At 43.2% G+C, this 27504-nt stretch overlaps 1 protein-coding gene across 2 annotated transcripts; it reads left to right on the top strand.

Annotated features, from left to right (window-relative positions):
* On the top strand, positions 1-27292 carry LOC116983878 (tetraspanin-33-like). 2 transcript variants are annotated; one of them, XM_033037763.1, is made up of 8 exons: positions 1-336; positions 9089-9146; positions 11373-11497; positions 16511-16585; positions 18593-18688; positions 19437-19565; positions 20530-20688; positions 23959-27292. In XM_033037763.1, exons 1-8 carry the CDS (start codon positions 280-282, stop codon positions 24043-24045), a joined length of 786 nt encoding a protein of 261 aa, XP_032893654.1. In that variant the 5' UTR covers positions 1-279; the 3' UTR covers positions 24046-27292. The 2 variants fall into 2 exon arrangements, with proteins under 2 accessions (XP_032893654.1, XP_032893655.1); XM_033037764.1 differs by lacking the exon at positions 19437-19565.
* Positions 27293-27504: the final 212 nt, after the last annotated feature.

Genomic DNA, 27504 nt, shown 5'->3' with positions numbered 1-27504 from the left:
CACTCGGCAAGTCACAAACTGGAAAAGATAAACGGAGTGGTAAAACCTGTGCTTTGCTTAGCGTAACTGCAGTCAAGCTTCAGAGTTCAGCGTTTTGCTGTTGGTGGCATGAGCAGTTCTGTGGTGTAACCGATGTTGTGTCTCCTGGACAATCATTAATATTCTACAAATGCCAGATGGACCACTTCTCTGGGGCATTTGGAGACACCCCGAGCTTCCTCACCTAATGGACTAGAAGTTATTTGCACGTTGCAGTTATTTGCCATCAGTCTCAAGAAGATGAAGACAAGCTGGCTAATTAAATACACACTGTTCGCATTCTGCTACATCTTCTGGGTGAGTGAGTTAATGTGCTTCCATTTCTGTCGGTACTACAATTAGCTTCCCTTCTGGGGGAGGGTCCACTCATCTATAGGGGGGAGTTGTTCAAGTAGTTATACATTTTGTATTACTCTAGCATGTAATGGTGGAAATGGGGCGGGGGAATCACAAGGACTCTGATAATAGCCAGTGTGATAGCATGTACTTCCAGATGAGGTTAAAATTAATATTTAAAACCAAAAGGACACAAAATGCTGGAGTGTAACTCTGCAGGTCAAGCAGCATCTCAGGAGAACATGGAGAGGTGATGTTTCGAGTCTACACCCTTCTACTGACCTGCTGAGTTACTCCAGCATTTTGTCCTTTTGTGTATTAACCAGCGTCTGTAGTTCTTCGTTTCTATATTTTAGGCCAAGTAGTGACAAGGGAGCAGTCTTCTTTCGTGTCCATCATCTATGTTTCAAATGTTTGGCCAGGCTCTTGCACAGTGGACAGCTTTCTCGTTTGCCACTGCCAGATCTTCCAGGCTGTATTGTTCACCAAGAAGTGGGCATCTTAGTAGGTGTGGCATGGATTGTACATTCTGTGTCTGCCGCATCTGCAAAGGCCCATTTGCTCATATTGGTCTTGCATCGGCCCATCCCTGTACGAAGCCTATTGAGGGACTTCCAGGTCATCCAGTCACACCTGTGACCAGATGGTAGCTGTTCCTTGGTTTGGATTGGCATCTATCTATACTTGAGGAGACTGTGACAGTGGCTGGACTGTGTGATGGGAGCTCTTCCTCAACTTCAGCCTTTTTGGGGCTGGGTGAAGGGAGTGACGGGAATGGCGGGTGTCCCCAACTTGCCTACTACGTTCAGTTCTACCGGCAACTGATCTGCGGATTCCTGGTGGAGCAGTACCGGCCAAGACATCCAAGCTATCCACATCCGTTGGTTTTAGGCAGCCAGTGATGCATCTGCAGCTGTCATTAAGGGCAGCATCAACTTTCTTTGCATGAGATGATCTCTCCCAAACAGGACAAGCATACTCTGCAGCAGAGTAGCACAGCACAAGAGCAGTTGACCGCCGTGTGGATGCATTGGTACCCCACGATGAGTTTGCCAGCTTGCGTAAGGAGGCTGTTCCTCGTCCTCACATTAATAATAATAATAATAATGGATGGGATTTATATAGCGTCTTTCTAATACTCAAGGCGCTTTACATCGCATTATTCATTCACTCCTCAGTCACACTCGGTGGTGGTAAGCTACTTCTGTAGCCACAGCTGCCCTGGGGCAGACTGACGGAAGCGTGGCTGCCAATCTGCGCCTACGGCCCCTCCGACCACCACCAATCACTCACACGCATTCACACACATTCACACACAGGCAAAGGTGGGTGAAGTGTCTTGCCCAAGGACACAACGACAGTATGCACTCCAAGCGGGATTCGAACCGGCTACCTTCCGGTTGCCAGCCGAACACTTAGCCTATTGCGCCATCTGTCGTCCTCTAGCATCCTTAAGCTATTTCAAATTATTTGCCAAACAACAAACTACTTTTTAAAGTTTAGCGAATGTTATGTAAGTCAATCCACAATTTGGTACTGGTGAAGGGATAAATGCTGACAAGGACATGCTGCCTATTTTTAAAAATAATTATTTAGGAGTTTTTAGGTCTCAGTTAAAAATGCTGCAATTGAAACTTTTATTGCTACTTCTAATATACATTGCTTTCGTGGATGCTTTTAATCATTACAATGCATATTTTCCTATTCCTTCAGTGGACCACTCTGGGTCACCTGTGAGTAATGGCAATGAATTAAAAGATCGTATGTATTGGTGGTATGGAAGCAGCAGTATGACAAAAGTTCATACAGCTTGGAACTATCTACAGTTGTACAGCTATAGGTCCTTGAGAGGAATCCTTTTACGCACAGCTAGTGATAACTGTACAGCACAATAGTCATAGAGTCATGGAGTGATACAGTGTGGAAACAGGCCCTTTGGCCCAACTGGCCCATACTAGCAACAATGTCCCAGCTACACTAGTCCCACTTGCCTGCACTTGGTCCATATCCCTCCAAACTTGTCCTATCCATGTACCTGTCTGTTTCTTAAACGATGGGATAGTCCCAGCCTCAACTGGCCTCCTCTGGCAGCTTGTTCCATACACCCACCACCCTTTGTGTGAAAAAGTTACCCCTCGGATGCCTATTAAATCTTTTCCCCTTCACCTTGAACCTCTGGTCCTCGATTCCCCTAATCTGGGCATGAGACTCTGTGCATCTACCCGACCTATTCCTCTCATGATTTTGTACACCGACTCAACCTCTCCCTATAGCTCACACCCTCTAGTCCTGGCAACATCCTCGTAAATCTTTTCTGAACCCTTTCAAGCTTGACAATATCTTTCCTATAACATGCTGCCCAGAACTGAATGCAATATTCTAAATGCGGTCTCACCAACGTCTTATACAACTACAACATGACCTCCCAACTTCTATACTCAATACTCAATACAGGCTAAAGTGCAAAAAGCTTTTTTGACCACTTTATCCATCTGTGACTCGACCTTCAAGGAACCATGCACTCCTTGATCCCTCTGCTCTCCAACACTACCTAGAGGCCTACCATTTACTGTGTAGGTCCTGCCCTTGTTCGACATTCCAAAATGCAACACCTCACAATTTTCAGCATTAAATTCCATCAACCATTCCTCTGCCCACCTGGCCAATTGATCCAGCTTCTACTGCAATCTTTCACAACTATCTTCACTGTCTGCAAAACCACTCACTTTTGTATCATCAGCAAACTTGTTCTTGTCATCCTTTGATGTGCAGCCAGCTATAACGATACAGCACAAGGTCCTTGAGATAATTGTCGTTATTATTAAATATTAGTAATTTTCAGAACGTATTGTGATTGGTGATTTTAATTCTATGTATGCTAATAAGGAATTAAAAAATCAAAATCTGTATAAAAGTTGTCAGTTCCAAGTAGAATTTTAGAACAGTACGTGAAATGGGACTGTGCTGCTGTCCTTGTGCACAAGTCGATAAAGTGTGTCTGGAAAATGAATGCAAGTTGTCAGATCTACTTGATTGACAATCACAGTGGGAAGAAGTTTCGTCAAAGCATGATACCCAGGAAGAAAATGGTCTATCTTGATTTTTATCTTATACTTATACTTATAATTTGATAGCTGGCAAAATAAAATTACTAATTTTAAGTCCTGCAGAAGCAGGAAGCAATCTTATAAGGATCTTCCTGACAAAATAATTGGGTGCGTAGAAAGATCTGTGTGGAATAAGACCCAAAGATGTTATCTTGATCAAAACACGAAAACATCTGCTCAAAATTGAGGGATAACAAAAAAAAGTATAAAAAATACTTTTACTAGTAATTGCCCTTCACCTTTTCGATGTGTTGCTTGAAGGAAAGGGTTCGGTCTAGAGTGACCCCAAGATAGACAGGGTAGTCACTGTGTCTCAAATGGACACCGTTCTATGTTATGGACAGCTTCCTCCCAGCTTCACGATTATGAAGGTGGAACAGGCTAACTTGGGTCTTAGCAAGGTTTGCCTTCAGTTGGTTTTCCTTGTAGTAGTTTGTCAAGATGTCTAGGTAGAATGAGAGGGTGGCTTCTACATCATCTATGTGAGTGCTCTGGGCTGCTATTTCAAGGTCGTCAGTGTAAATGAAGCTTCTCAACCCTGGGAACACTGGCTGATCATTGGTGTTTACATTGGACAGCACCGGAGCAAGGACGCTGCCCTGAGATAGACCATTCTTTTGTTTCCTCCATCTGCTAAGTTAAGTGTTGGGCGGCGCGACCGACGTCGCAGCGGCCTCTGCAGTCTGTCTGTGTATTTTTTATTTTTTTGTCCTGTTGAGGGTTTAGTTTGTAGCGGGTTTTAAAATGTGTATATGTGGGGGGTGGGGGAAACTTTTAAATCTCTTCCCTGCATGGAGACCCGACCTTTTCCCTGTCGGGTCTCCGTTGCCGTTGGGGCCTACCGCCGTGGAGCGGCCTCCAACCGGAACGACCTGGAGGCTCAAGTCATGGAGCCTGTGGAGCCCAAAGATCTTATAGCTATAAGATCTTTGGTGGAGCCTGTGGAGCTGCAGACCTACCTCCGTGGAGCTGCGGAGCTGTGGAGCTGCGGAGCTGCGGACCTACCTCCGTGGAGCTGGCCTGCTTCGGAGCGTGGAGAGCTGCGGTGGCGCGCTGCTGCGACCCGACTCCGGTGGATGGTGACACCGGGAGCTCGTGGGTCCCCGGTGGGAGACCGCTTTGCGGGGCACCGGCAACGGCGACTTCTCCCGCCCGAATTGCGGGGTTGAGAGTGACCTGGAGCGGGGCCTTACAACGCCCGGCACGGCTTTAATTTGCCACGGATTTGCTAGCGCTCGCTGGGGGCTCCAACACCAAGACCCGGGGCAGGGCCTTACATCGCCCGGCGTGGCTTTGAGTGGCCGCGGACTTGCTAGCGCCCACCGGGGGCTTTGACCTCGACTTCGGGAGAGGAATGGAGAGCAGGGGAGAGACAAGACTTTGCCTTCCATCACAGTGAGGAGGAGATTCACTGTGATGGATGTTTGTGTAAATTGTGTTGGTGTGTGTCTTGGTTCTTTTCTTGTATGGCTGCAGAAACCAAATTTCGTTTGAACCTCATGTGAGGTTCAAATGACAAATAAAAGGTATTGTATTGTATTGTATTGCTGCGTTTATCATTTAGCTCAACATAGAAATGTCTGTTTTCCAGTAATTGTCAAGTGGAGGTCCTCTGTCATGTCATGGAGCATGTTGAGGAGCAGCCTGTGGTTCACAGTGTCGTAGGCAGCTGTCAGATCAACAAAGGCGATGCCAGTTGGTTCATTCCTCTCAAATCCGTGGCTTCACTGATATCCTGGCAGTACAACTATAACAAATCCTCCATATTTTAAGCTCCACCTCTTCACAATAAATGTCAACATGCTGTTTGCTGTATTAACTGCATGTTGAACCTGAACATTAATTTCTTCTGCTCATGCTCTAGACTTCGAGATCCCTCTGAACCACTCCATATCGACAACAATTCTCCTTTTGATCCTTTCTACCAAAGTGCGTGACCTCATACTACCCCACATTAAACTCCACATGCCAAGTTCGCACAATCACTCAATATTTCTATATCTTGATGTAGAATCACATTGTCCTCATCACAGTATGCCTTTCTGTATGTTTTTGTATAATTAGCAAACTTGGAAACATTACATTTAATTTCCTCCTCCAGGTCATTCATTTAGATACCAGTCGATTGACGTCGAAGAACTGATCTGTGGGGTACTCTACAGTTATATTCCTAAGAGAGATCTATTTATTCCACTTCTTTATTTTCAAGGTGACACCCAGTTTTCAAACAATGCTAAGACATTTCCAACAATACCTTGTACTCTTAATTTGTATGACAATTTGTCTAATGCCCTTTGAAAATGTAAATATACTACATCTACAGGGTCCCCTCAATCAATGCTCCCTGTCAGACATCATTTGATTCGCTACAATCAGATTGAATGATGGAGCAGGTACAAAGAACTGTTTTGCACATGATGCAGCTAGTAAAGCTGGTGCCAGTGAATGCCCGCGTTAAATCCTGACCTCTGGTGCTACCTGTGTGAAGTTTGCATTTTTCCACGTGACCATGTGGGCTTCCTCCAGGTGCACCAGTTTCACCCCATATCCCATAGAGGTTGGTAGGTTACAGCCTAGTGTAAATTGCTTCAGTTCGTGTATGTAGTGATAGAATCTGGGGGAGTTTTAGGCAAATGTGTGTGCTGCAAAATGGCAAAAAGCATTTCACTTCACTACACCTCCAGGGTGTATGTGAATGTGACTAATAAAATACCTTTGATACCTTTGAATATAAAATGTGATTAGTCTAGGATTAATGTAAATGAGTAGTTGATGAATGACCCAGACTCATTTGGCTAAATAGCCTATTTCTATGCTTTATGACACTATGACACACATTTATCCTAATCCTACATTAATCATTACCAATGTGCTGATCTTTGGTATGTGATGGAAACCAGAGTTTCTGGAGGAAACTGACAGGGTCACAGGGAGCATGTTGCAAACTCTACACGTATCGCACCAGAGGTCAGGATTGAACTGGGGTCTCTGGTGCTGTGAGACAGCAGATCTAACAGATGTGCCACTTGACTCGCAGTTATTATTCTGCAAATAAACAGTTAATTAATTATTATTGGAGTGGAGACCACTCCATATTGAATCTGTGTCAGCTCTTGGTCTTCTGCTAAGGCAGTCCTAGGGATTGTGGATGACTCACTTCCATTTGAATGAATGAAGAAATGAATGAATATGTGTATTGGCCAAGTATGTACTCAGACAAGGAATTTGCCTCTGACTTTTACTTCTACCTCTAACTGAATTCTGGATTAGATGTGAAACAAAAAGTCAAGGCCATAGATTGCGCATTTATGCAAAATCAAACAAATTAATCAGAAATGGACGGAATATATCAGTTAAAGACCGCATCTAAAATACAGTGGAGACAGTACAATGTTTTGCAAAGGCAAAATAAATTCTTGCTTTGGTATCTGCAATCATTGAATACAAGGAAAACTAAACAAATTAGCCTTTTCTATATCCTTATCTGGAAGGTTGGGTTCAAATTCCCAAAGAACTTCCCACTGCAATGAGCCCCAATTTCCAGAGAGCAAACTGAGGTTCAAGAAACAAGACTCAGCTACCAGTGAGTGAAGGCTTTGCACAAGTGTTTGAAAGAACAATTTGCAGTCATGCATCGATGCTATGACCTTTCCAAGATGTATTACAGCCAACAAAGTAGTTATGGTGCAGTTACTGTTGTAATGCATAAATGTGGAAGACAATTTGCTCTCAATACATTCCTTCTCAAATACTTTACAGCCCATTTATTAAGCCCATTTTTTAAGCATTCACAGTTAAAGAAAATACAACATTCTACACAAAAACAATAATGGTGCATTAATGTTTAATTGATGTTGGCTGAGGGATAAATATTGGCCAGAACCAGTGTTTCCACTTTAAAGGAAATTACCCGAAATTTGGGAAATTCTGGTTGTCTTTGGGTCATTTTAGGGAAATTGAATAATTTCGGGAAATTTCCACATCCGGCCCACGAAGTGGTGTAAAGGTAAAACACGCAGCACTGGCAGTTTGGCGCTCAAAGGTTTAAACAGAGCGCTGTCAGTTTAACGCGTGGGAATTTAAACAAAGAGCTGTCGGCTGCAGCACTATGGGTTCTAAATATAGTGCTACCGGCTGCAGCGCTATAGGCTTTAAACATAGCGCTATGGCCACAGCGCTATGGGTCACAGACTGTTTGGGAAAATTCTCGTATAACAACGAGTCTTTGGAAATCTCTCAGTGGAAGTTGAGCCTTTGATTATTTTTCAGGCAGTGGTAGAATTCCGGATTAGTCTAGTGGTGAAAAGTTCCCAGTGGGCGATGGGATTGCAGTTACATTGGGATTAGCCTTGATTTTACAGAATGGTGGGTGGGCTCAAGGGGCTGAGAGGGAGAGAGGGAGGGGTGGAGTGAGGGAGAGAGGGAGAGAGGGAGGGGTGGAGAGAGGGAGGGATGGAAAGAAGGAGAGAGGGAGAGACAGAGAGGAGGGAGAAGGGAAGGAGAGAGGGAGGGAGAGAGGGAGAAAGAGGGAGGGAGAGGGAGAATGAGGGAGGGAGAGAGAGGGAGGGGAGTAAGAATGAGGGAGGGGATGAGAGGGAGGGAGAGAAAAAAGAAAGGGGGAGGGAGAGGGGGTGGAGAGAGAGAGGGAGGGAGGGTGAGGGAGGGAGGGAGAGAAGGAGGGAGAGAGAGAGTGAGGGAGGGAGAGAGAGAGAGGGATGGAAAGGGATGGGAGAGAGGCAGGGAGATAGAGAGAGGGAGGGAGGGAGGGAGGGAGGGAGGGTGGGTGGGAGGAAGGGAGGGAGAGAGAGAGCAGAGATTGAGACAAATGAGAGCAGGTTGAAAAAACTAAGACAACGAAAGCTGTTGGAGGCAACAAAAGCTGCCTTGCATAACACTGTACAAGTGAGTAACAGAATCAGGCAAATACGGTGTAGTTACATAGGTCTATTTTGCCTTGTTCTTTGTGTTGTTAATGTGAGCCCGTGAAAATAAACAACAACAAATAGCATGCAGGAAGCATTTTTGTAAATTTCAGGAAATACCATCACATTTCAGGAAATTTGGGGTTCTATTCAAGGAAAAAAAATTTTGAAGTTTGGAAGCACTGGGCAGAACATTGGAAAGTACAGCCCTGCAAATAACACAGGATCTATCTGAGGTGGGTGGGTGATGCCTTTACTTAAAATCTCATTAGAAAGGCAGCACCTCTAACTCCACAGACTGCACAGAATAAAATATGTGCTCAAGACCCTGGAGTGAGTCTCACATCAACAATCTTTTGACTTAGCGTTAAGACACTAAGGAAGGGTGAACCTCTAGATGGGCTCCCATTTCCTCATTATCACCCAAGCAATTTACTTCAACCTCTAACATCATCAATCGCTCCTAGTGTCTCAGTCTGTGTGCAGCTAACACCATCATCTATGTTTTCAGATTGGAGGTGAAGGCAGGTGCCTGGAACTCTCATGTAAATAAAGGGCAAAGTTGAGGAAATGTTTAAGCAGCTGTAAGGTTTGTAGTATATTAAGACAGTGCAACAAATGTATTGATTATTGAATTAGCATTGAAGTACTTATTGAAATGACTCTTATTTATGTCTTTGACAGGTAGCCAGTGGGCTGATGATAGCTGTGGGGATCTATGCCAAAACAGCAGTCGAGGGAGGTAAAACTCAATACAGTAAAACTCCAACAATCAGCTAGCATCTAACCCTTCAGCACATTCCCTTTAACACACTAGGGCTCTGGTTCCCACGTTCCCTATAACACATCTGAGGTCCCAGTCCACACACTCCCTTAAAACGGTCTTAATTCTGTTTTCTGCATTCCCTTGAAACATACCGGCTTCACTGGAAAACATATAATTCTACTGTGTATCAACCAAAAAAAGGTGAATTAAAAGTATTTTGGAGTAATAATAATAGTCAGTAGGGCCTGCCAAGAGCAATCCTATTCTACTGCATATATTGCCTGGGGCTTCTAACGCAGTTAGACCATCAGAGTCTCCCCATTAGGAATATTCCCTGTCCAATGGGCCAACCGCAGGGTTCCTGCATTTTATTGATGATGATCCCTGATGGAATGTACTGTATTTAAAATCCTTTTACTTGGCTAAATCACTCCTACACTTGGTGCACACGCTGTTATGTTTTAATACATTTGTACGATGTGCGCATTTCTGGCAAGATCTATATGGGCCTTGGAATCTATTCTCTATTTAAGGTATCAGGCAGAATCGTGTTTTTGTTTAATGAATGCTGTGCCATCAATTTCAGTCCTGATTTATGATAGAGCTAGTTTTCACGTTAAATCTTCCAGTCATAAAAGACTACAGCTGCTGGTGTCAGATGCAAAAAGCAAACTGCGGGAGGAACTCAGCAGGTCAAGCCGCATCTGTGGAGACATACGGATGGTTGATGTTTTGAGTCAAGATCCAGCATCAGGATAGACTTCTTCTAATTGAATCACAAGATTAGAAGTTGTTCAGCCAGAGCTGAACACATTTCTCGGCATCTGCATACAGTGGTGTCTGTCTTGTCGCTTCTTGTGCTTCTTGTTCGTGGTGGTGGAAAGATTGGTGGAAACAGGGCCGCGAAGTGAACGCTCTTTCCTTGACTCCATCAGGATAGACACAATGTGTAGGAAGGAACTGCAGATGCTGGTTTAAACTGAAGATAGACACAAAAAGCTGGAGTAACTCAGGTAACATCTCTGGAGAGAATGAATGGGTGACGTTTCAGGTCGAGACCCTTCTTCAGACCCAGCATCAAGATACGTAGTCATACAGTGTGGAAACGGGCCCTTCGGCCCAACTTGCCCACACCGGCCAACATGTCCCAGCTACACTAGTCCCACCTGCCCACATTTGGCCCATTTTCCTCCAAACCTGTCCTATCCATGTACCTGTCTAACTGTTTCTTAAACATTGGGATAGTCCCAACGAACTCCTCTGGCACCCAGTTCCATATACCCACCACCATTTGTGTGAAAATGACCCCTCAGATTTCTATTAAATCTTTTCCCCTTCACCTTAAACATATGTCCTCTGGTCCTCGATTCACCTACTCGGGGCAGGAGAGTCTGTGTATCTATCCGATCCATTCCTCTCATGAATTTATACATCATCAGAAGATCACCCCTCATCCTCCTGCTCTCCATGGAAGAGTCCCAGCCTACTCAACCTCTCCCTATAGCTCAGACCATTGAGTCCTGGAAAAATCTCATGAATCTTCTTAGTACCATTTCCAGATTGACACCATTTTTCATATAAAATGGTTCCCAGAACTGAACACAATGCTCTAAATGTGGTCTCACCAACATCTTATACAACTGCAACATGACCTCCCAACTTCATACTCAATACTCTGACTGAAGGAGCCAATGTGCCAAAAGCCTTTTTGACCACCCTATCTACCTGCGACTACACCTTCAAGGAACCATGCACCTGCACTCCTAGATTCCTCTGCTCTACAACTCTCCACAGAGCCCTACCATTCACTGTGTAGGTCCTGCCAATGTTAGACTTCCCAAAAAGCAACACCTCACATTTCCCTGCATTAAATTCCTTCAACTTCCTCAGCCCACCTGGCTAATCGATCCAATCAATCAAAATCCTACTGCAATTTTTCACAACCATCTTCACTATCTGCAAAACCACCCACTTTTGTATCATTTGCAAACTTGCTGAACTTGCCATGTATGTTCTCATCCAAAATATTGATGTAGAAGACAAACAGTAACGGGCCCTGCACCGAACCCTGAGGCACACCACTAGTCTCAGGCCTCCAGTTCGAGAAGCAACCTTCCATCATCACCCTCTGCTTCCTTCCGTGAAGCCAATTTTCTATCCTTGTTTAAACCTTCATGTTTAAATCCTTCTCTTTTGTTTCAGGTGCTGTGGAATCACTAACTGCAGATCCTGCACTGATACTGATGATTGTTGGATGCTTAATATTCTGCATCACATTTCTGGGCTGCGTTGGAGCATTGCGTGATATTCAAATTCTGCTGAAAATAGTGAGTACTCAGTAGCATCTCACCCCTACAAAACAAAAGACATAAGACAGTACAAAATAGGACTAGATCATTTGGCTCACGATCTCTGTGCTGAATGAGGTATCTGATTAATCTAAACCCTTCTGCCTGCATGTGACCCATACCTCTCCATTCTCTGCCTATCCATGTGCTTATTCAAAAGCTACTTAAATGCCACTATCGTATCAGCTTCTACCATCATCTCTGGCAGCATGTTCCAGGTACATGTAGGTGTAGGTGTGTAAAAAGTCTATCCTCTCATGCCTCCTTAAACTTTCCCCCTCTCACTTTAAAGCTACGTCCTCTGGTATTTGAATTTCCATCTATGCCTCTCATAATTATATAAAAATACAATTTGGTCACTCCTCATCCTACAACATTCCAGAGATAGCAAAGCAAGTTTGTCCAGCATTACAATTAATATCTTCTAATCCAGGCAGCTACCTGGGAAATCTCTGTTTTTACAGTGTTGATAAACATGAAGGTTCAGGAACTTGGCACAGTTAATGTACAGTAAATGCCTTGAGGACAGTCTGTATTACACCGATGGAGATGCTGGACGATGTAAGTCGTATTCAGGTAGATAAGTCTCCCGGGGCGGTTCAGATATACCCAAGGACACTGTGGGAAGCTGGAGAAGAAATTGAGGGAGCCCCAGCTGAGATATATTATATATCATATAATATATCAGCAATGTTCATCAGCAAGAATACTTCGATCTATCCCATTTGGGTAGAAGGAGATACTCTCCCATCTATTAAAATTTATTTGGCAAAGTTTTGCCCATTCATTTAATTCACTTTGTTCTTCAGCTGTACTATTTAAGACATTGCTTGTCTTTGCATCATTAATAAGTTGGAAATTTGATTCCTTGTCAGATCATTTATAATTATAATGAATAGCTGAGGCATCCACTCAGACCTTTGGTGTCATATGCTGACAATGAGCACACTCACATTTTATTCATGTAAAAACAAGGATCTGTAGGTGCTGGTTTATACAAAAAGACACAATTGGTGGAGGAACAGGCACCACTGGGGAACATGGATAGGGCATGTTTTGGGTCAGGACCCATCGTCAGAAGAAGGGTACCGACTTGAAACTTCCGTGTTCTCCTGAGATGCCTTCTGACCTGCTTAGTTACTTTAGCACTTTTGTGTCACATTTTATTAATCCACAATGCCTACTGGTGCTCAACCGATTTGCAAACAAATCTAATAACTTGCCTTAAAATATATAAATTTCAACTTTAACTCACAGCTGGAATTTATCAGGTTTCTTCTGCAAGCCCAAATAACAGCTTGCACAGATATTCCTTAATTAGCCACTTTGACCCCTTCTTCAAAACATCAGGTTCATCTTACATCACCCACCATTTACAAATTCACATTGTATCTGAACAATCAGCCAAAAATATTCATCATTCAGTTATTCTGTATAGATTCTGTTGACTGCACAACAGATGTTAGGTGAACTGGTTCAATTTCCTTGCATTCGCACCTGGTCTTTCTTAATTAGTGGAGGAACATGCAGAATCTGAAAGTTGAAGGGACTGCTCCTGAACAGATCATCCATGTGATTGATTAATTGATTGGAGGACAGATCCTGACAAAGCTCTTGTTTTTGCATGTGTGTGGGATTCGCACATCAATAAAAGTGTTGCACCCTGTGCCAGTCACGGCAAGGCTCTCAAGGTGTTTGAAAAGGCATCAGATATTCTTCACAGCTCTACCAAGCAGACCAAAAGTAGTCTTTACCTTTCTTGTCTTTTCTGTGCCCTGTGAATCCCACACATTTTTGTCCTATCTGGAGCATGCAACAAACCTGCAGCCTCCTCAAGCCTGCTCCACTATTAGATCAATTCAAGTTTATTGTCTTATGCATAGACATTGTGAGGTGCAGGTACAATGAAAATCTTGCTCCACAGGCACGTAGCCACAGACAACGCACAAAATGATACATAAATTTACAATGGTGAAAAGAAAAGGTGTGAAAAACCAGATGTTAATGTAAAGCACAGGGACATGGTAGTGCAAGAGGTTGTCCATAGTGTTCTGATCACCGGCTGGTGGAGTCAGGGCCCAGACTGAGGTCTGAGCTCAAGAGGGAGCTCAAGCTCCACTGCCAATTCACTGCCGACAACCTGCACGTGGCTGAAGAGGAGGTACACTGGTGAGTTTATTGCCAGAGGGTTGTGTGAGGCGGGGCTCCTGGAGGTGATGGCTGGATTCCCAGCTTTTCAGTCTATCATTGATTTGGGCTCAGCATAGGAGAAGATTGTATTAGAACTGGACAGGTGGGTGAGGCGCAGAGCTAAAGAGGGCAGCAAGTTATTAGTAGACTGGTGAGGAGAATGACATCCAGAGAACAAGAGAGCACAAGCAAGGCAATGCACAATAAATGTTTAAGAAGGAACTGCAGATGCTGGAAAATTGAAGATAGACAAAAATGCTGGAGAAACTCAGCGGGTGAAGCAGCATCTATGGAGCGAAGGAAATAGGCAACGCTTCGGGTCGAAACCCTTCTTCAGACGCACAATATATAACTGGATACTGAGGTGTTGAGGAACTCTGGATGTCCACCCCCCCCCCCCCCCCCCCCCCCTAGCAAATAACAAATGGATATTTTGGTTAAATAGGCCTGCAGAATGTTTGCTTTTCCAGACCAAGACATACAATGTAGCAGCAGAGATGCATATATGTAAAACACGAATTCATCAATGGTTAGAGTACTGTGTACAAAATCTGATTGCTACTCCGAAGGAGGCATATGCCAATATCAGTGAGGGACCCAAGCAGATTTAAGGCAAAGTTGCCAGGGTGGAGAATTCTAGGTGCAAGGATTGGCTGGTAAAAGTTTATTTTCTTTGGAACTGAGGGGAAAATTCAACTGAAATGATTAAAACATTTTTTTTTTTAAACAAGAAAGGAAGAAAGCATTTCACTGAGCAGATACGTAAGTAACTAAAAAAAGAAGACACAAAGTGCTGGTGTAACTTAATGGGTCAGGTAGCATCTCTGGAGACCTTGGAGATGCAACCAGTGATGGAAATGGGTTTTAGGAACTAGGGGTACTCTAAGGTCCATGAGGCTGAGGTTAGGAAGGAGGAGATGCTAAATGCATTTCGTTGCCTCTGTACTGTACACTGACAATGACAATTAAAATTGAATCTGAATCTGAATCTGAATCTGAGGAGGGGGGGGGATTTTTTTAATGTGCTGTCATACCCATGTAAGAGTACAAGAATGCATAACTTGTTTATTGTGTATTTATAATATAGCTTCTTGTGTATTATATGTCATAGCTGATTTCTTGCATCTCTCACTCTCTCTCTGTTACATTACAAAATGTTCCATAATGGTAAATAATCTCCATTTTTTTCTGTCACCTCCTCTTTCTTTCTGCATGGCTTTTCTTCAGCATGCCTCTGCCGCTAAGAAGCCATGTCCTCACATATTCTTCGGGGTTGAATTGCGACAGAGGAGGTCCCACCAACTTAATAAATAGAAGAGTTGAGAGATGATCAGTTTGAAATCTTGCACGTTGTGGTGACATGTAGAAATTCATGCCACTGAAGCTTCTTTCACATTCTGCTGTTGATACCGGAATTGTATTTACAGCCGTTAGCAGCTGCTGAAAATCTGCAGAAACTATCTTCCCTTTAAATTCCTTGAATTCTCTGAAGGCTCTGACACAAAGCCAACCATTTAAGCCAAATTATTCTGCCATTTCTTCTACATCATTATCCCCAAGCGTAAAAAGTGAATCTTCTGGAATATTGTTAATATCTAAATATTTCGACTTGGTAATTAACTTTTTACATTTATCATTGGAAGCTGTTGTAAATTCAAGCAGCCTGGATTTCATATTATTGACTAAACTCCTCAAAAATAGAAAGAAAGAACTGCAGATGCTGATTTAAAAAAAAGACCCTGGCTTAACAGCAACCGGGAAGAGGAGGAGAAAGGAAGAGAGGAGGAAGTCGAGGGAGGAGGGAGGGAGAGGGGTGAGGGGGGGGGGGGGGGGGGAGAATGGGGGGAGATCAGTAGAGTCAGTAGGTCTGACCCATGGAACACCGGGGAACAGGTAAGAAGCTACAAAGTTAGCAGCCCGAACCTGAGAGCTACAATAATTAGGAGGTATTTAATGAGGTGGCAAGTGAAAGAATTAGAGAGGAGTTGAGAAGAGATCTTTCTCTCTGGAATAGTTAGAATTGTACTGGGGAAGGATATCTCTGCCAGAAAGGTTAGATGCTGAGAAACACACTGAGTGTATATACCTATGAGGCCCAGTACAGAAAACTGGGGTGTTGTATTAGCGTCAACAGACAGCTCCCTCTGGCTGTTGTGAACAGTAATATCTGACTTTACTCATAAATATGGTTAATTATGGTATCATATTAATGATCGGACTTTATTCCTTTGAGTGCAGGAGGCTGAAGTGTGATCTTATAGATGGGTATAAAATCAAAAGGGGAATAGATAAGGTGAATGCGCAGAGTCTTTTACCTAGAGTAGGGGGATCAAGAACCAGGGGACATGTGTTTAAGTTGAGAGGGGAAAGATTTAATGAGAACCAGAAGGGCAACTTTTTCAATACAGAATCTGGTGAATATATGGAACGAGCTGCCAGAGAAAATAGTTGAGGCAGCTACTATAACAGCATTTCAAAGATATTGGACAGATACAAGTATAGGAAAGGTTTACGGGCCAAATGTTGGTGGGTGGGACTAGCATAGAGGGTGGCACCTTGGATGGCACGAGCAAGTTGGCCCGAATGGCCTGTTTTCGTGCTGACTAACTATAATCTCGATTAAAGGTTTAGTAGGAATATTAAAATAAAATTGTACAATATAATTCTAGGGGTAAAGAAAGGTTTGGGGAATATTGATAACTCTTACACAGTGATGTTTCTCCTGCATTTAACATTGGGATGGCATGCTGTCCATCTGGTAGCCCACACTGGATAAACTGAAACTTGCATTCATATTAACAGTTCCTGTGGACTCTCCTGTTCATTCTGCTGCTTCAAGTAACAGGTGCTGTACTTGGCTTCGCATTCGCTGAAAAGGTAAATTGAATTTTTATTTACTTTTGTTCATTTTTCGTACAATTGCATTATTTAGCTGGTGCAGGGGAGGATTCACAAGTGAATAGGCTACCTGTCTCAGCAGGAGGTCTGTGTGTATTGTGTTTGCACTACACCCAATGCCCCGTGACTAGCTTTGTTGATTCTTCTAGAAATGCTGCTAGTTTTCAGGAGAACACAAAAAAGTCTGCCGAGAGATATGGACCTGTTAGGCTCATGCTGAAGAAGATGATGGATGGAGTACAATACGTGGAAAAGGGAGGTTGTGCTCTTTGGTGAAGTAAGAAATGAATGTTTTTTTAACATTTGAGGACCAAGGGAACTTTGGTGCATTGTGGGATCTCGGCATCTGGTTCATGAGATACACAAAGTAAATCTGCAGATATAATTGGTCGGCCTTTGATGATAGGGAGTCAACTGACAACAGTGAAGAAATCTTAACGGGCTGTCCCACGTGGGCGACCTTATCCGCGAGTTCTGGCGAGTTTGCCCTCGACTCTTACTCGCAGCATGGTCGACATGAGGTCGTAGGAGGTCTTTGTAACTCTCCTTCATGCTCGAGAGTAGTCCCCGTGTACTCGAGGCCTCAGCTAGGTCGCGGCGTATTTTTCAACGTTGAAAAATGCCCGCGAGTAAAAACAGGTCGCAATGGAAAAAAATCGATACTTATTTTACTCGTAGGTTTAGTTATAGTAGGTCGGCATGTTAGTCAAAGGTAATCGAGGGTAGATAGTCTTCAACATAGTCAAAGGAGGTCGAAGGAGGTCTTCAACATGACATTTTTTCAAACTCTCCTAAACTCGCCGATTAGGTCGCCCAAGTGGGACAGCCACTTTACTGAGATGGTGAAGGGCTTTTTGAGGTTTAATTTGGAGTCCAGTGTGTAGATTGCTCTCTACACTCAAATAGAGCACTGCTTATGGAGTTCCCCTTTAAATCGGGATGAAGCTGGGCCTACTTGTCTTGTGGAGTACCTATTTCTGTTCACAACCTGCACACGATCACCTGAACTTCACTGATGTGGGGACCAAGTGCGTCCACCACTGTCCCCTGTCCATGTGCATGTGTGGTCACCTTGTGCATTTGCACAAAACACATAGACCACATGGTAACTCTCTTTTGAATAAATGGATTTACAATGAAATGTAATCCTAGAGTGCAGATAAATATTATAATATGTTAAGCCTCAGAATTTGTCAGTTACAAATATTTAAAACATTTAGGGATAACTTTCTTGTTTGCCTAATTGCTCATTTGATTTTCCGTGAGAATGAAACCATTCAGTCTTCCATTTGGTTTACATTCGGGGGATATAGCCATCAGCATCATCACGGATCACCCGGGGAGGCACAGTGGTGCAGCAGCAGAGTTGCTGCCGTACAGAGATCCGGGTTCGATCCAGACTACGGGTGCTGTCTGTATGGAGTTTATATGTTTCTCCCTGTGACCGCATAAGTTTTCTCCCACACTCCAAAGACATACAGGTTGGTAGGTTGTTCAAAAAGGAACTGCAGATGCTGGAATATCGAAGGTACACAAAATTGCTGGGGAAACTCAGCGGGTGCAGCAGCATCTATGGAGCGAAGGAAATAGGCGACGTTTCGGGCCGAAACCCTTCTTCAGACTGGTAAGTTAATTGGCTTTGGTAAAATTGTAAAATTATCCCTAGTGTATAGGATAGTGTTAGTGTTCGGGGAGATTGTTGGTCGGTGTGAACTCGGTGGGCCGAATGGCCTGATTCCGCACTGTATCTCTAAAGTCTAAAGATATAAGCAGGATTTGCAGGAGGTACCCAGCAGGTCCCGCTGCAAGAGATCTAATGATAAGTTATTGATCTGAAACATTAACTGTTTCTCTCACCACAGATGCTGCTCGACCTACTGAATATCTCCAGAATTTTCTATCTTTATTTCCAGCATCTGCAGATTTTTGCTCTCCAGCGACTCCAGAAAGCTCAACTGTCTCTAAATTGTATTTCATTTGTTTAAGGTGGAAATGAAGGCTGTGGCATTACTGGAGAAAGGAATGATCAGATACAGGGATGATCTTGACTTGCAAAATCTTATTGATTACATCCAGAAAAAGGTATGGGTTTCTCTGAATCGCGGCGAAGTTAGATCTGATTATGATCTGTTTTTGTTTACAATAGAATTATTTAAAGGTGACATCACACAACAGAGTATTTACACATTAGGGGAGTTATTTATTCCCTGATTCTGATCTCGGGTACGGCCTGCAGAGCAATTGTATGTTCTCTCTGTTGCCACATGGATTTCCTCCAGGAGCTCTGGATTCTTTTCACATCCTAAAGGATTAACTATCATCATAGAATTCGGGCAGATTCATCCATGCCGACCAATTTGCTAGTGTCTTTTTCCTGCGTATGGCCCATATCTCTCGTACCTGTAGAGAAATGAGAAGGTGGTGGATGGGAGCCGGCATGAAGCTAATGGGCTGAGTGGCCTGGCATGTATGAAGACATGAGAAAATTATTCTTGATTCCTTTCTGCAGAAAATGAACATTTTTGCTTATCACTATGTATTAATGTCTCCTCAAAAAATAAACCAGCAATTGTTGCTATTTTCGCAACTTATGATAGTGATATTTAAACTTTCATCATGCACAATATTTTTCTTTTGAACTAATGTTCTTCTTAATGATGTTTGAAACAGATTTTTCTTTCAGTTCTGTGTGCATGAAATAGAGATGATTTAAGTGGAATGACAAGTCTTTCAAAGTAATTATTGACAAAGTAAAAATAAATGAGAATCAACCTTCTCTCACAAGCTGTATGCTGGACAGTTGTAAGTGTCCCCAGTTATCTTCCTCCAGTTCAGATGTTGCGGAGTATTAAGTTACAAAGACTGGTCCAAAAATGTGTACTTCAGCTGTGCAGAAACCAACCCCAGCCTCGAACGATGTGCCGTGCCGTTTTCCTGCTGTGTGATGGCAACTGAAGAGGTGAGGATGAGCTGCCTTGTACCAGGGCTCTGGGGCTCCAGGCTCCCCTGGTAACAGGTGACCTAACTTACGCAAATTCTCTCATACATTTCTGACGCAATTTTCAAGTTAGTAAAAACAATAGGAAAATGTTTCATGGTATTAATGACTGGATGCAGCATTTATTCCATTAGTTTTATCAGTCGGAAGCGTTACGGTGAATATACTGTATAATGAAATGAAAATATTCTATTACTTGTATGTAGAGCGCGATACTGATTGCAAGAGAAAATGGATGATTATGATTTACAGAGAATTCGACTTAAGGACAGTGCTCAGGACTAGAAACCTCACTTCACTTAACGCTGCCTGTACTGACATTTCTGCTGAAAGAAGGTTTACTTCCTTCTGAATCACAAGAGTGGCAGGAATATGGTGGACCAGATGGACGACATCCATTTATCAACCAACTCTTGTTTTTTGTAGTGAACTCACCATTTAAATCGGGATTGCAGCGGTCTTTTGTGTGCACTGCAAGTTCTAGGGACGACAGATGGCACAATGGGCTAAGTGTTCGACTGGCAACCGGAAGGTAGCTGGTTCGAACCCGCTTGGAGTGCATACTGTTGTTGTGTCCTTGGGCAAGACACTTCACCCACCTTTGCCTGTGTGTGTGGATGTAATTATGTGAAGCACTTTGGGGTCAATGCAAGTTGACTAAAAATGTGCTATATAAATAAAGAAATTTAATTTTAATTTTAGTAAACACCTGTGTGATAATGACTCAATAATCTGATTCTTGATGTTCTTTTAGAGATAATATCAACCAGGACACCTTGGGATGCTTGTCACAGTTTATATTTGCTTGATCGCTGGCTAACACTCTGAGCTCTTTCAGGGACTGAATGACATATTAACTTAAATGCGTTTGATGGAGATCTTAAACAAATGGTGGACTTAAACAGTGGGGCTTTCACCTCCATAGGTGCTGAACACCATGTGTGGGTATGAGACTCAGCTGCTCGATCCTTGGGAAAACCGGAATCAGATCTACACTATTGGATGTCTGGACACTATTGTCAAATGGGGACAGCGGAATCTGTATCTGATCGCTGGTTTAGGCCTTGGCCTGCTTTTCCTCGAGGTCTGTGTCCCTCTTATTTTATCAATATTACTTGCGCGGCATTTTTTGTGTGGTACAGTGGCGCAGCGGTAGAATTGCTGCCTCACTGCGCCAAAGACCTGGGTCTGATCCTGACTATGGGTGCTGGCTGTATGGAGTTTGTACGTTCTCCCCGTAACCGCGTGGCTTTCCTGCGGGTAAACCCGGTTTCCTCTCACATTCCAAAGACATGTGGGTTTGTAGGTTATTTGGCTTCTGGAAATTGTCCCTAATGCTTAGGGTAGAAGTAGTGTATATGTGATCAATGGTCGGCGCAGATCCGGTGGGCTGAAGGGCTTGTTTCCACGCAGTATCTTTAAACTAAACTAAACTGTACTGTCATCATCATTCTTCTGGACTTTCTCCCAAGCTCTCACAATGTTCATGTCGTGGGATTTTCTCCAGTGTCCCAGTTCATAACCCTCTCAGTCACTTGCAATCAAATTACTTCCTTTTCCGGTTGTTATCTCTGGTGTCCGCAAGCTTACTTGCTCTTAATTTCATGACTACATACTGCTCCTCAGCATCATCTTCCAAGGATTCAGGGTCTGTTACAAAGATGCACTGATGAAGCCTAGCTGTAATCACCAGCTCCTCCATGACCTACCTTACATTCTCACGCAGCTTAGCCTACATCCACAGTGAACACTGGAAATACTTAGCGGGTCAGGCCTGTTTCAGGTTGGAGATCCTTCATCAGAACTGTGAAAGAGATAAAATAGTCTCATTAAGCTGAAGAGAGGGTGTGAGAGAGGGATTTCCCTGATGGGGTAAAACCAGAGTGAACGTGGGGATAAGCTGCAAACAAGATTGTCTAGTAACTGAGTGAATGGGAACAGTTAGAGAGCGAGAATATAGACAAACGTGGGGCTTTTCTCAAGCTTACATCTGGGCATGTTTCAGTCTCCTGGGTTCAATCTTGAATTCTCTAATGTAGAAACAATGAACTGTTGATGGTAGTTTACCAAGGAAAACACAAAATGCTGGAGTAACTCAGTGGGTCAGGCAGCATCTCTGGAGAACATGGATAGGTGACGATTTGGGTCAAGATCCTTCTTCAGACTACCATGCTACAACTTAAGGTAACTTGGTTTCTGACTGTATCAGTTGTCCATCTGCGATATTAGCACAGATTGTTTATTTCCCCCTTCCTGTATTTCTCCCTCTGGGTGGGAGGATATATTCAGCCTGATCGACAAATTATGTTTTATATGGACTTGGACCTGATGCTGTGCTGTATTGCTTTATGAGAAAGAAGGAGACTGGGTATTATACAGTGTGTGGAGTGAGATTAAAACGTTGAATATTAAAGGTAATGATGAGTAAGGGGAGGTTAGATTTGAGGCGATGCTATAGGACATAGAGAAAAAGGAGACTGGGCAGGATACTGCATTCAAAGCAACAAAAAAACTGCTGGAGAGAATCAGAAACAGTCATGTGACATAAGACTTCCACTGAGTGGGTCACTAACACTCATTGCCAGCAGTGATAGCGAGCAAGGAACATTTCAGGTCTACTGGAGCTGGAAATTCAAGAGTCAAATTGAGGGTGAATCTCCTCAAACCAATTCCCATCTTTCAAATTGCAGAGGAGTGGGAGAGGTGACCATTTAGACTGTCCAAGTATTTCTACCATTTAATGGAGATCATGGCTGATCAGGTTTCTGCCTCCATGTACACAAGCTTTACAAGCTTTGTTTGTCTCCATTTTAATTCTGACAAAGAATCTCTGACCGAAACAGTGTCACTGTTTCTTTTCCCACAGTTGCATTGGAACCTGTTGAATTCTTCCAATGTTTACTAATAGCCCATGCATCCATGTTTTCTGTTCTTTAATTGCTTCAGAAAGTTACAATCCATTCATCTCAGGTTTAATAGTGATCTTGCATCAAATGACATGGAGGAAGAGAGTTCCAAATTTCTACTATATTTTTGCCAATACATGTTTCCTCATCTCACTAATACAAGGTTTGGCTCTAATCTTCAGACAATGCCATCAGTTCCCCAGCCAACAGAAGCATGTAACGTGAAAGCACACAAAACTAGAAGCACTCAGATCCATCTGAAGAATGGTCTCAACCTGAAATGTCACCTATTCATGTCCTCAAGAGATGCTGCTGAACCCAACGAGTTCTCTAGCTCATTTTTTTAGGATATTACCAGAGCTTGTACTTCTTATGCCCATTGTTCCCTTATCCCCATTCCCTTTGGAATAAAAGACATTCCTCTTTTTGATTGTATTCTATGCCCTTTCATGAGATGTTAATGATCTTTACACATTCACACTCAAGTCATCTTAGAAACTTAACTGCTTTTATCTTTCCATCCTTTTCATTCTCTCGCTGTTAAGCTCCCCAAATTGATGATCTCACCTTTGGTTACATTTGGTTGCATTGTAATTCATTCAACCAATATCTTTAACCTCTGATATTCCATTGTTTTGTTAATGTTTTTCAATGTGTGGACTTCTCTGCCACAGAAGGCAGTCGAGGCCAATTCACTGGATGTTTTCAAGAGAGAGTTAGATATAGCTCTTAGGACTAATGGAATCGAGACATATGGGGTGAAAGCAGGAATGGGGGACTGACTTTGGATGATCAGCCATGATCATATTGAATGGTGGTGCTGGCTTGAAGGGCTGAATGGCCTTCTACTCCACCTATTTTCTATGTTTCTAATGTTGCTGATCACATTGCTTACAATGTCACCTTTCTTCCTGTCATCGGCAAACATAGTTTTGAGTTTAATCACCATCAAAAGATGCGAGAACATAGGCCTCCATGGCCTGCTGAATTAGTGGATTGGATCTCAGCCGAATGCGTTAGAGGCCGACACTTAGATTTACAACTCAGTCGCAAATTTGTATGGGGGCTGAATAAGGATTGATGTAGGTAATAGAATCAGAAAGTACTGAACACACTCGACAGTTCAGGCAGCATCTGTGGGAAGAGAAACAGAGTTAATGTTTGTGGTTGAGAACCCTTTGTCAGATCTTTCAGCTATTGGTTTACAGATGGCATTATGAAGGGATAGGAGAGGGAGTGCAGTTATTGTCATACACAAACATGGCAGGTACAGTAATCAGCCGGATAGACCATTGGGCCTCTATGATCAATACCCATACATAAGTCTGTACACTGAGCACTAAATAATGCCATGTTATTTTATGCCCTTGAGGTCTTATCCCTGTAAGAGTGAGCTGGAGAAACTGGAGTCAGGAAACAATGGTTTACTCTTTGACTTTTCCTTTCAGATTCTGATGATCTCACTGACAGCTGCTTTGCTCAAACAAATCCACTTCATCAAGAAGCGAATCACTCGTAGACCCACCACGCATTAGCGCTCAACTCTCAAAGACTGTTCATCTCTTCTTGTTCGGGCATTGTCAGCATCTGAGGAGAAGTAGCACGTCTTCTTACGATCGCACTGAACCCTCGGCACCCCTCGCAAATATGGGCCTCGAAACCAGAGAGGATCTAACAGGGCTGCACGGAATCACCACTCTGTTTTTTTTGTAATGGGATTGATTTACAGAAAAAATATTTTACGCTTGCTAAGAGCTATTTTGGAATATAGCTCCAGGGAATGGTGTTCAATTACTTTATCATTTGGCTGTTCTTAGCTGACTGGCCTGTACGGTTTGACCATGTGGCTGAGACAAAATAGCTCAGCTTAGCCTACTGGAGATATCGTACACACCAACAACTCCCCAGGAGAGAGCCTAAGATCAGGAACTGTGGGGAGTTTCAATCAGCACACAGACCACCTGTATCACTTGCCTTGCTGCTGGCTGTAAATAGCGTATCAAACCTGAGACCTCACCCACCTGGTCTACTTCTTCCCAGCTTCCTGGGCTGAGTGAAACATCATCTATTCCTTATCCCCAGAGATGCTGGCTGACCCCCTGAGTTACTCCAGCATTTTGTGTTTGCCTTTTTGACTAAGCCATCTACCTGGGACGCCACTTTCAAGGAACTATTTACCTGCATTCCCAGATCCCTCTGCTCTACAACACTCCCAGGACCCAGATTAGACTTCCCAAAATGCAACACCTTGCACTAATCTGCATTAAACTCCATTAATCTTTCCTAAACCCACTTGCTCAGCTGATCAAGATCTTACTGTACTGTTTGATAACTGTCTTCGCTATCTACAATACCTACATTAGTGTCATCTGCAATCTTACTAATCGTGCCTTCTTCATTTGCATCCAATTGTTGATATAAACCACAAACAGTAATGGGCCTATCTTGGTTCCTTGGGGCACACCACTGGTTACAGGCCTTCAGTCCAAAAAACAACCTTCCACTATCATCTTCCTTCCATGAAGTAATTCTCTATCCAGTCAGCTAGCTCTCCCTGGATCTCATGTGAACTAATCTTCCAGAGCAGCCCACCATGTGAAATCTTATGCCTTACTAAAGTCCATATAGAGAATGTCTACGGCTTTACCCTCATCAACCTTTTTGGTTACTTCTTGAAAAAACTCAGATTCATAAGATATAATTTCCCAAATATAAAACAATGTTGACTATCCTTAATCAGCCCCTGTCTATCCAAATGCATATATATCTTATCCCTCAGAATACTTTCCAATAGCTTGTCTACCACAGACGTTAGGCTCACTGATCTATAGTTGACAGGTTTTTTCCGTACAGCCCTTCTTAAATAGGCAGAAAATTAGCCATCCTCCAGTCTTCCAGCACCTCACCCTTATCTAATGATGATTCATATATCTCAGCCAGGCCACCTGCATTAGGAGGAACTGTTGTGGAACCTTATTGAGATGCTGCACTCAACCAAGGTGTGCTGTTGGTGGAGGGTTTAGGGTGTAGGTCGAGCCACCAATCATGTGACTGATGGTTCTAGGAAACATCAAGCTTCTTTTAGCTCGAGACCTTGGTTGGAGGTAAACTTATTCGAGCAAGGAGGCAGGTTTATCACATTCCTAGCTTGTGCCTTGTGGCTGGTGTCAAGTGAGTCACTCACCAGGTGTTACCCAGCCTCTGACTCACAGTCATATGTGGCTGAAGCGGCTGAGTTACAAGTCATGTTGAGTTTAAAGTCATATGTATAAGTAAGGTGTACTTTCTGTCCGATGTTGCTGGTTAGGGCCTCGGTGATGATAGTGGGTTTGAATGCCAAGAGAGGTTTGACAAGCTTTCTCTTGGTGTTGGCCTTTGACTTGCCCTTATATCTATAGCATTTCTGCCCATCACAGTGATATGGTAGCAGTGCAGTGGTTAAGTTACTTCATGTGGTCGAGGACTTAGTGCCTGCAGATGTGGACAGCTTCATTTGCTGAGGAATTGTAAATGGGTTGGAACATTGTGCAATCATCAGCGATCATCCCCACTTATTGATGAAGCAACTGGAGATGGTTATAGCAAAGGCTCAGCCCTGAGGTACTCCAGCTATTACATCCTGGCACTGAAGTGATTGGCCTTGAATAACCACAACAGTCATTGTTCTTTACCCGTTCTTGTGTAAGACCAAATACTGTATACTATAGTATCTTTGAGTAAGACTATGGTGACTCGTTTATAGAGAGGTGAGTTGGGCGATCAGACCAATCTGGGCTTGAATGTTCCTTCCACACAAAAGGCAGAGGTGGGATGGTGCTGCAGCTTCAGTGGTTCTTGATTCACTTTTCCTATTTGTCTCCTCTAATCTACAGTAGCTTCCTCGTATGAGTGAGCACCACTTTTTATGCGGGCACGTCACAAACAGGACGATCCAATACTTGTTGTTCCCAGTGGTGTGTGCCAATGTTGAAACTCTTCAGGGATATTCTAAGAGAGTCTTTGAATCTCTATCGGTCCACCACACGATGGTCTACCCGCAGTCAGCTCTCCGTGAAGTAGCTGCTTTGGTGTTCCCTCATCATTCATTCTTCTGCCACGCCTTGCCCACCTGAGCAGTGATTCAGCAATGTGTAGATGTTGGGAGATTTGGCTGGGACAGAACCTGTATCTGGAATGTTGTCTTGCCACTTGATGTGAAGTATTCTCCACAGACATGTCACGTGGAAGTGGTTAAGCTGTCTGGCATGTCTGCTGTATACGTTCGTGTCTTGCAAGCATGGACCAAGGCTCTCAGTAGTGGATAAATTCACGTGTAGAGGGAATAAAGTTAGAAGTCAGAAGTCATGATATCCAGTAGATAGTGAGTTAAATTGGTACATGCAGAGCAACATGTACATATAGACAAATTTGTTATTTTTACCTTTCCCCTCCTAAAACTGCTGATAAGACCTGAGCGATTGTAACGGTAAGGTGTTAGTGTGGACGATGTATAAAGGAGGCAGCTTTGTTATGAGTCTTTGGTACTTCTCCTTGGTCTGGGATCCAGAAGGGTACCAGGTCATCGGAGTTCTCCAGACCTGCTATCACAAGCCAGAGTCTCCAAAGGATAGATGGCCGTGGGACTTGATGCTACCAGCCATTGCTCATATCAGTGGAAACACAATGGGCAGAAGGGCATGAGATTTGTTGCTTTATTATTTCTCTATTTCATGTATTACATATTGGCTCCTTTATTAATTATTTTCCTGTATTTTACAATAATAAACAGTCATTTGTAACTTTGATGGTTTCTTTCTACAATTATTGACCAGAATCTCAATCATTAAGAGGGGCAAAGTTTAAAGGAAATGTGCGGGGCAAGTGTTTTACCCAGAGGGAGGTAAGTGCCTGGAACACACTGTAGGGGATGGAGATTGAAGCGGATACGTTAGTGACATTTAAATTACTTTTGGACAGGCATATGGATATGGATGGAATGGAAGGATATGGGTTAT

The sequence above is a fragment of the Amblyraja radiata genome, chromosome 19 (genome assembly GCF_010909765.2).
Source record: "Amblyraja radiata isolate CabotCenter1 chromosome 19, sAmbRad1.1.pri, whole genome shotgun sequence".
NCBI classification, from domain to species: domain Eukaryota; kingdom Metazoa; phylum Chordata; class Chondrichthyes; order Rajiformes; family Rajidae; genus Amblyraja; species Amblyraja radiata.
The sequence above is the reverse complement of the archived record's forward strand: the minus strand, read 5'-3'. Positions and strand labels throughout refer to the sequence as shown.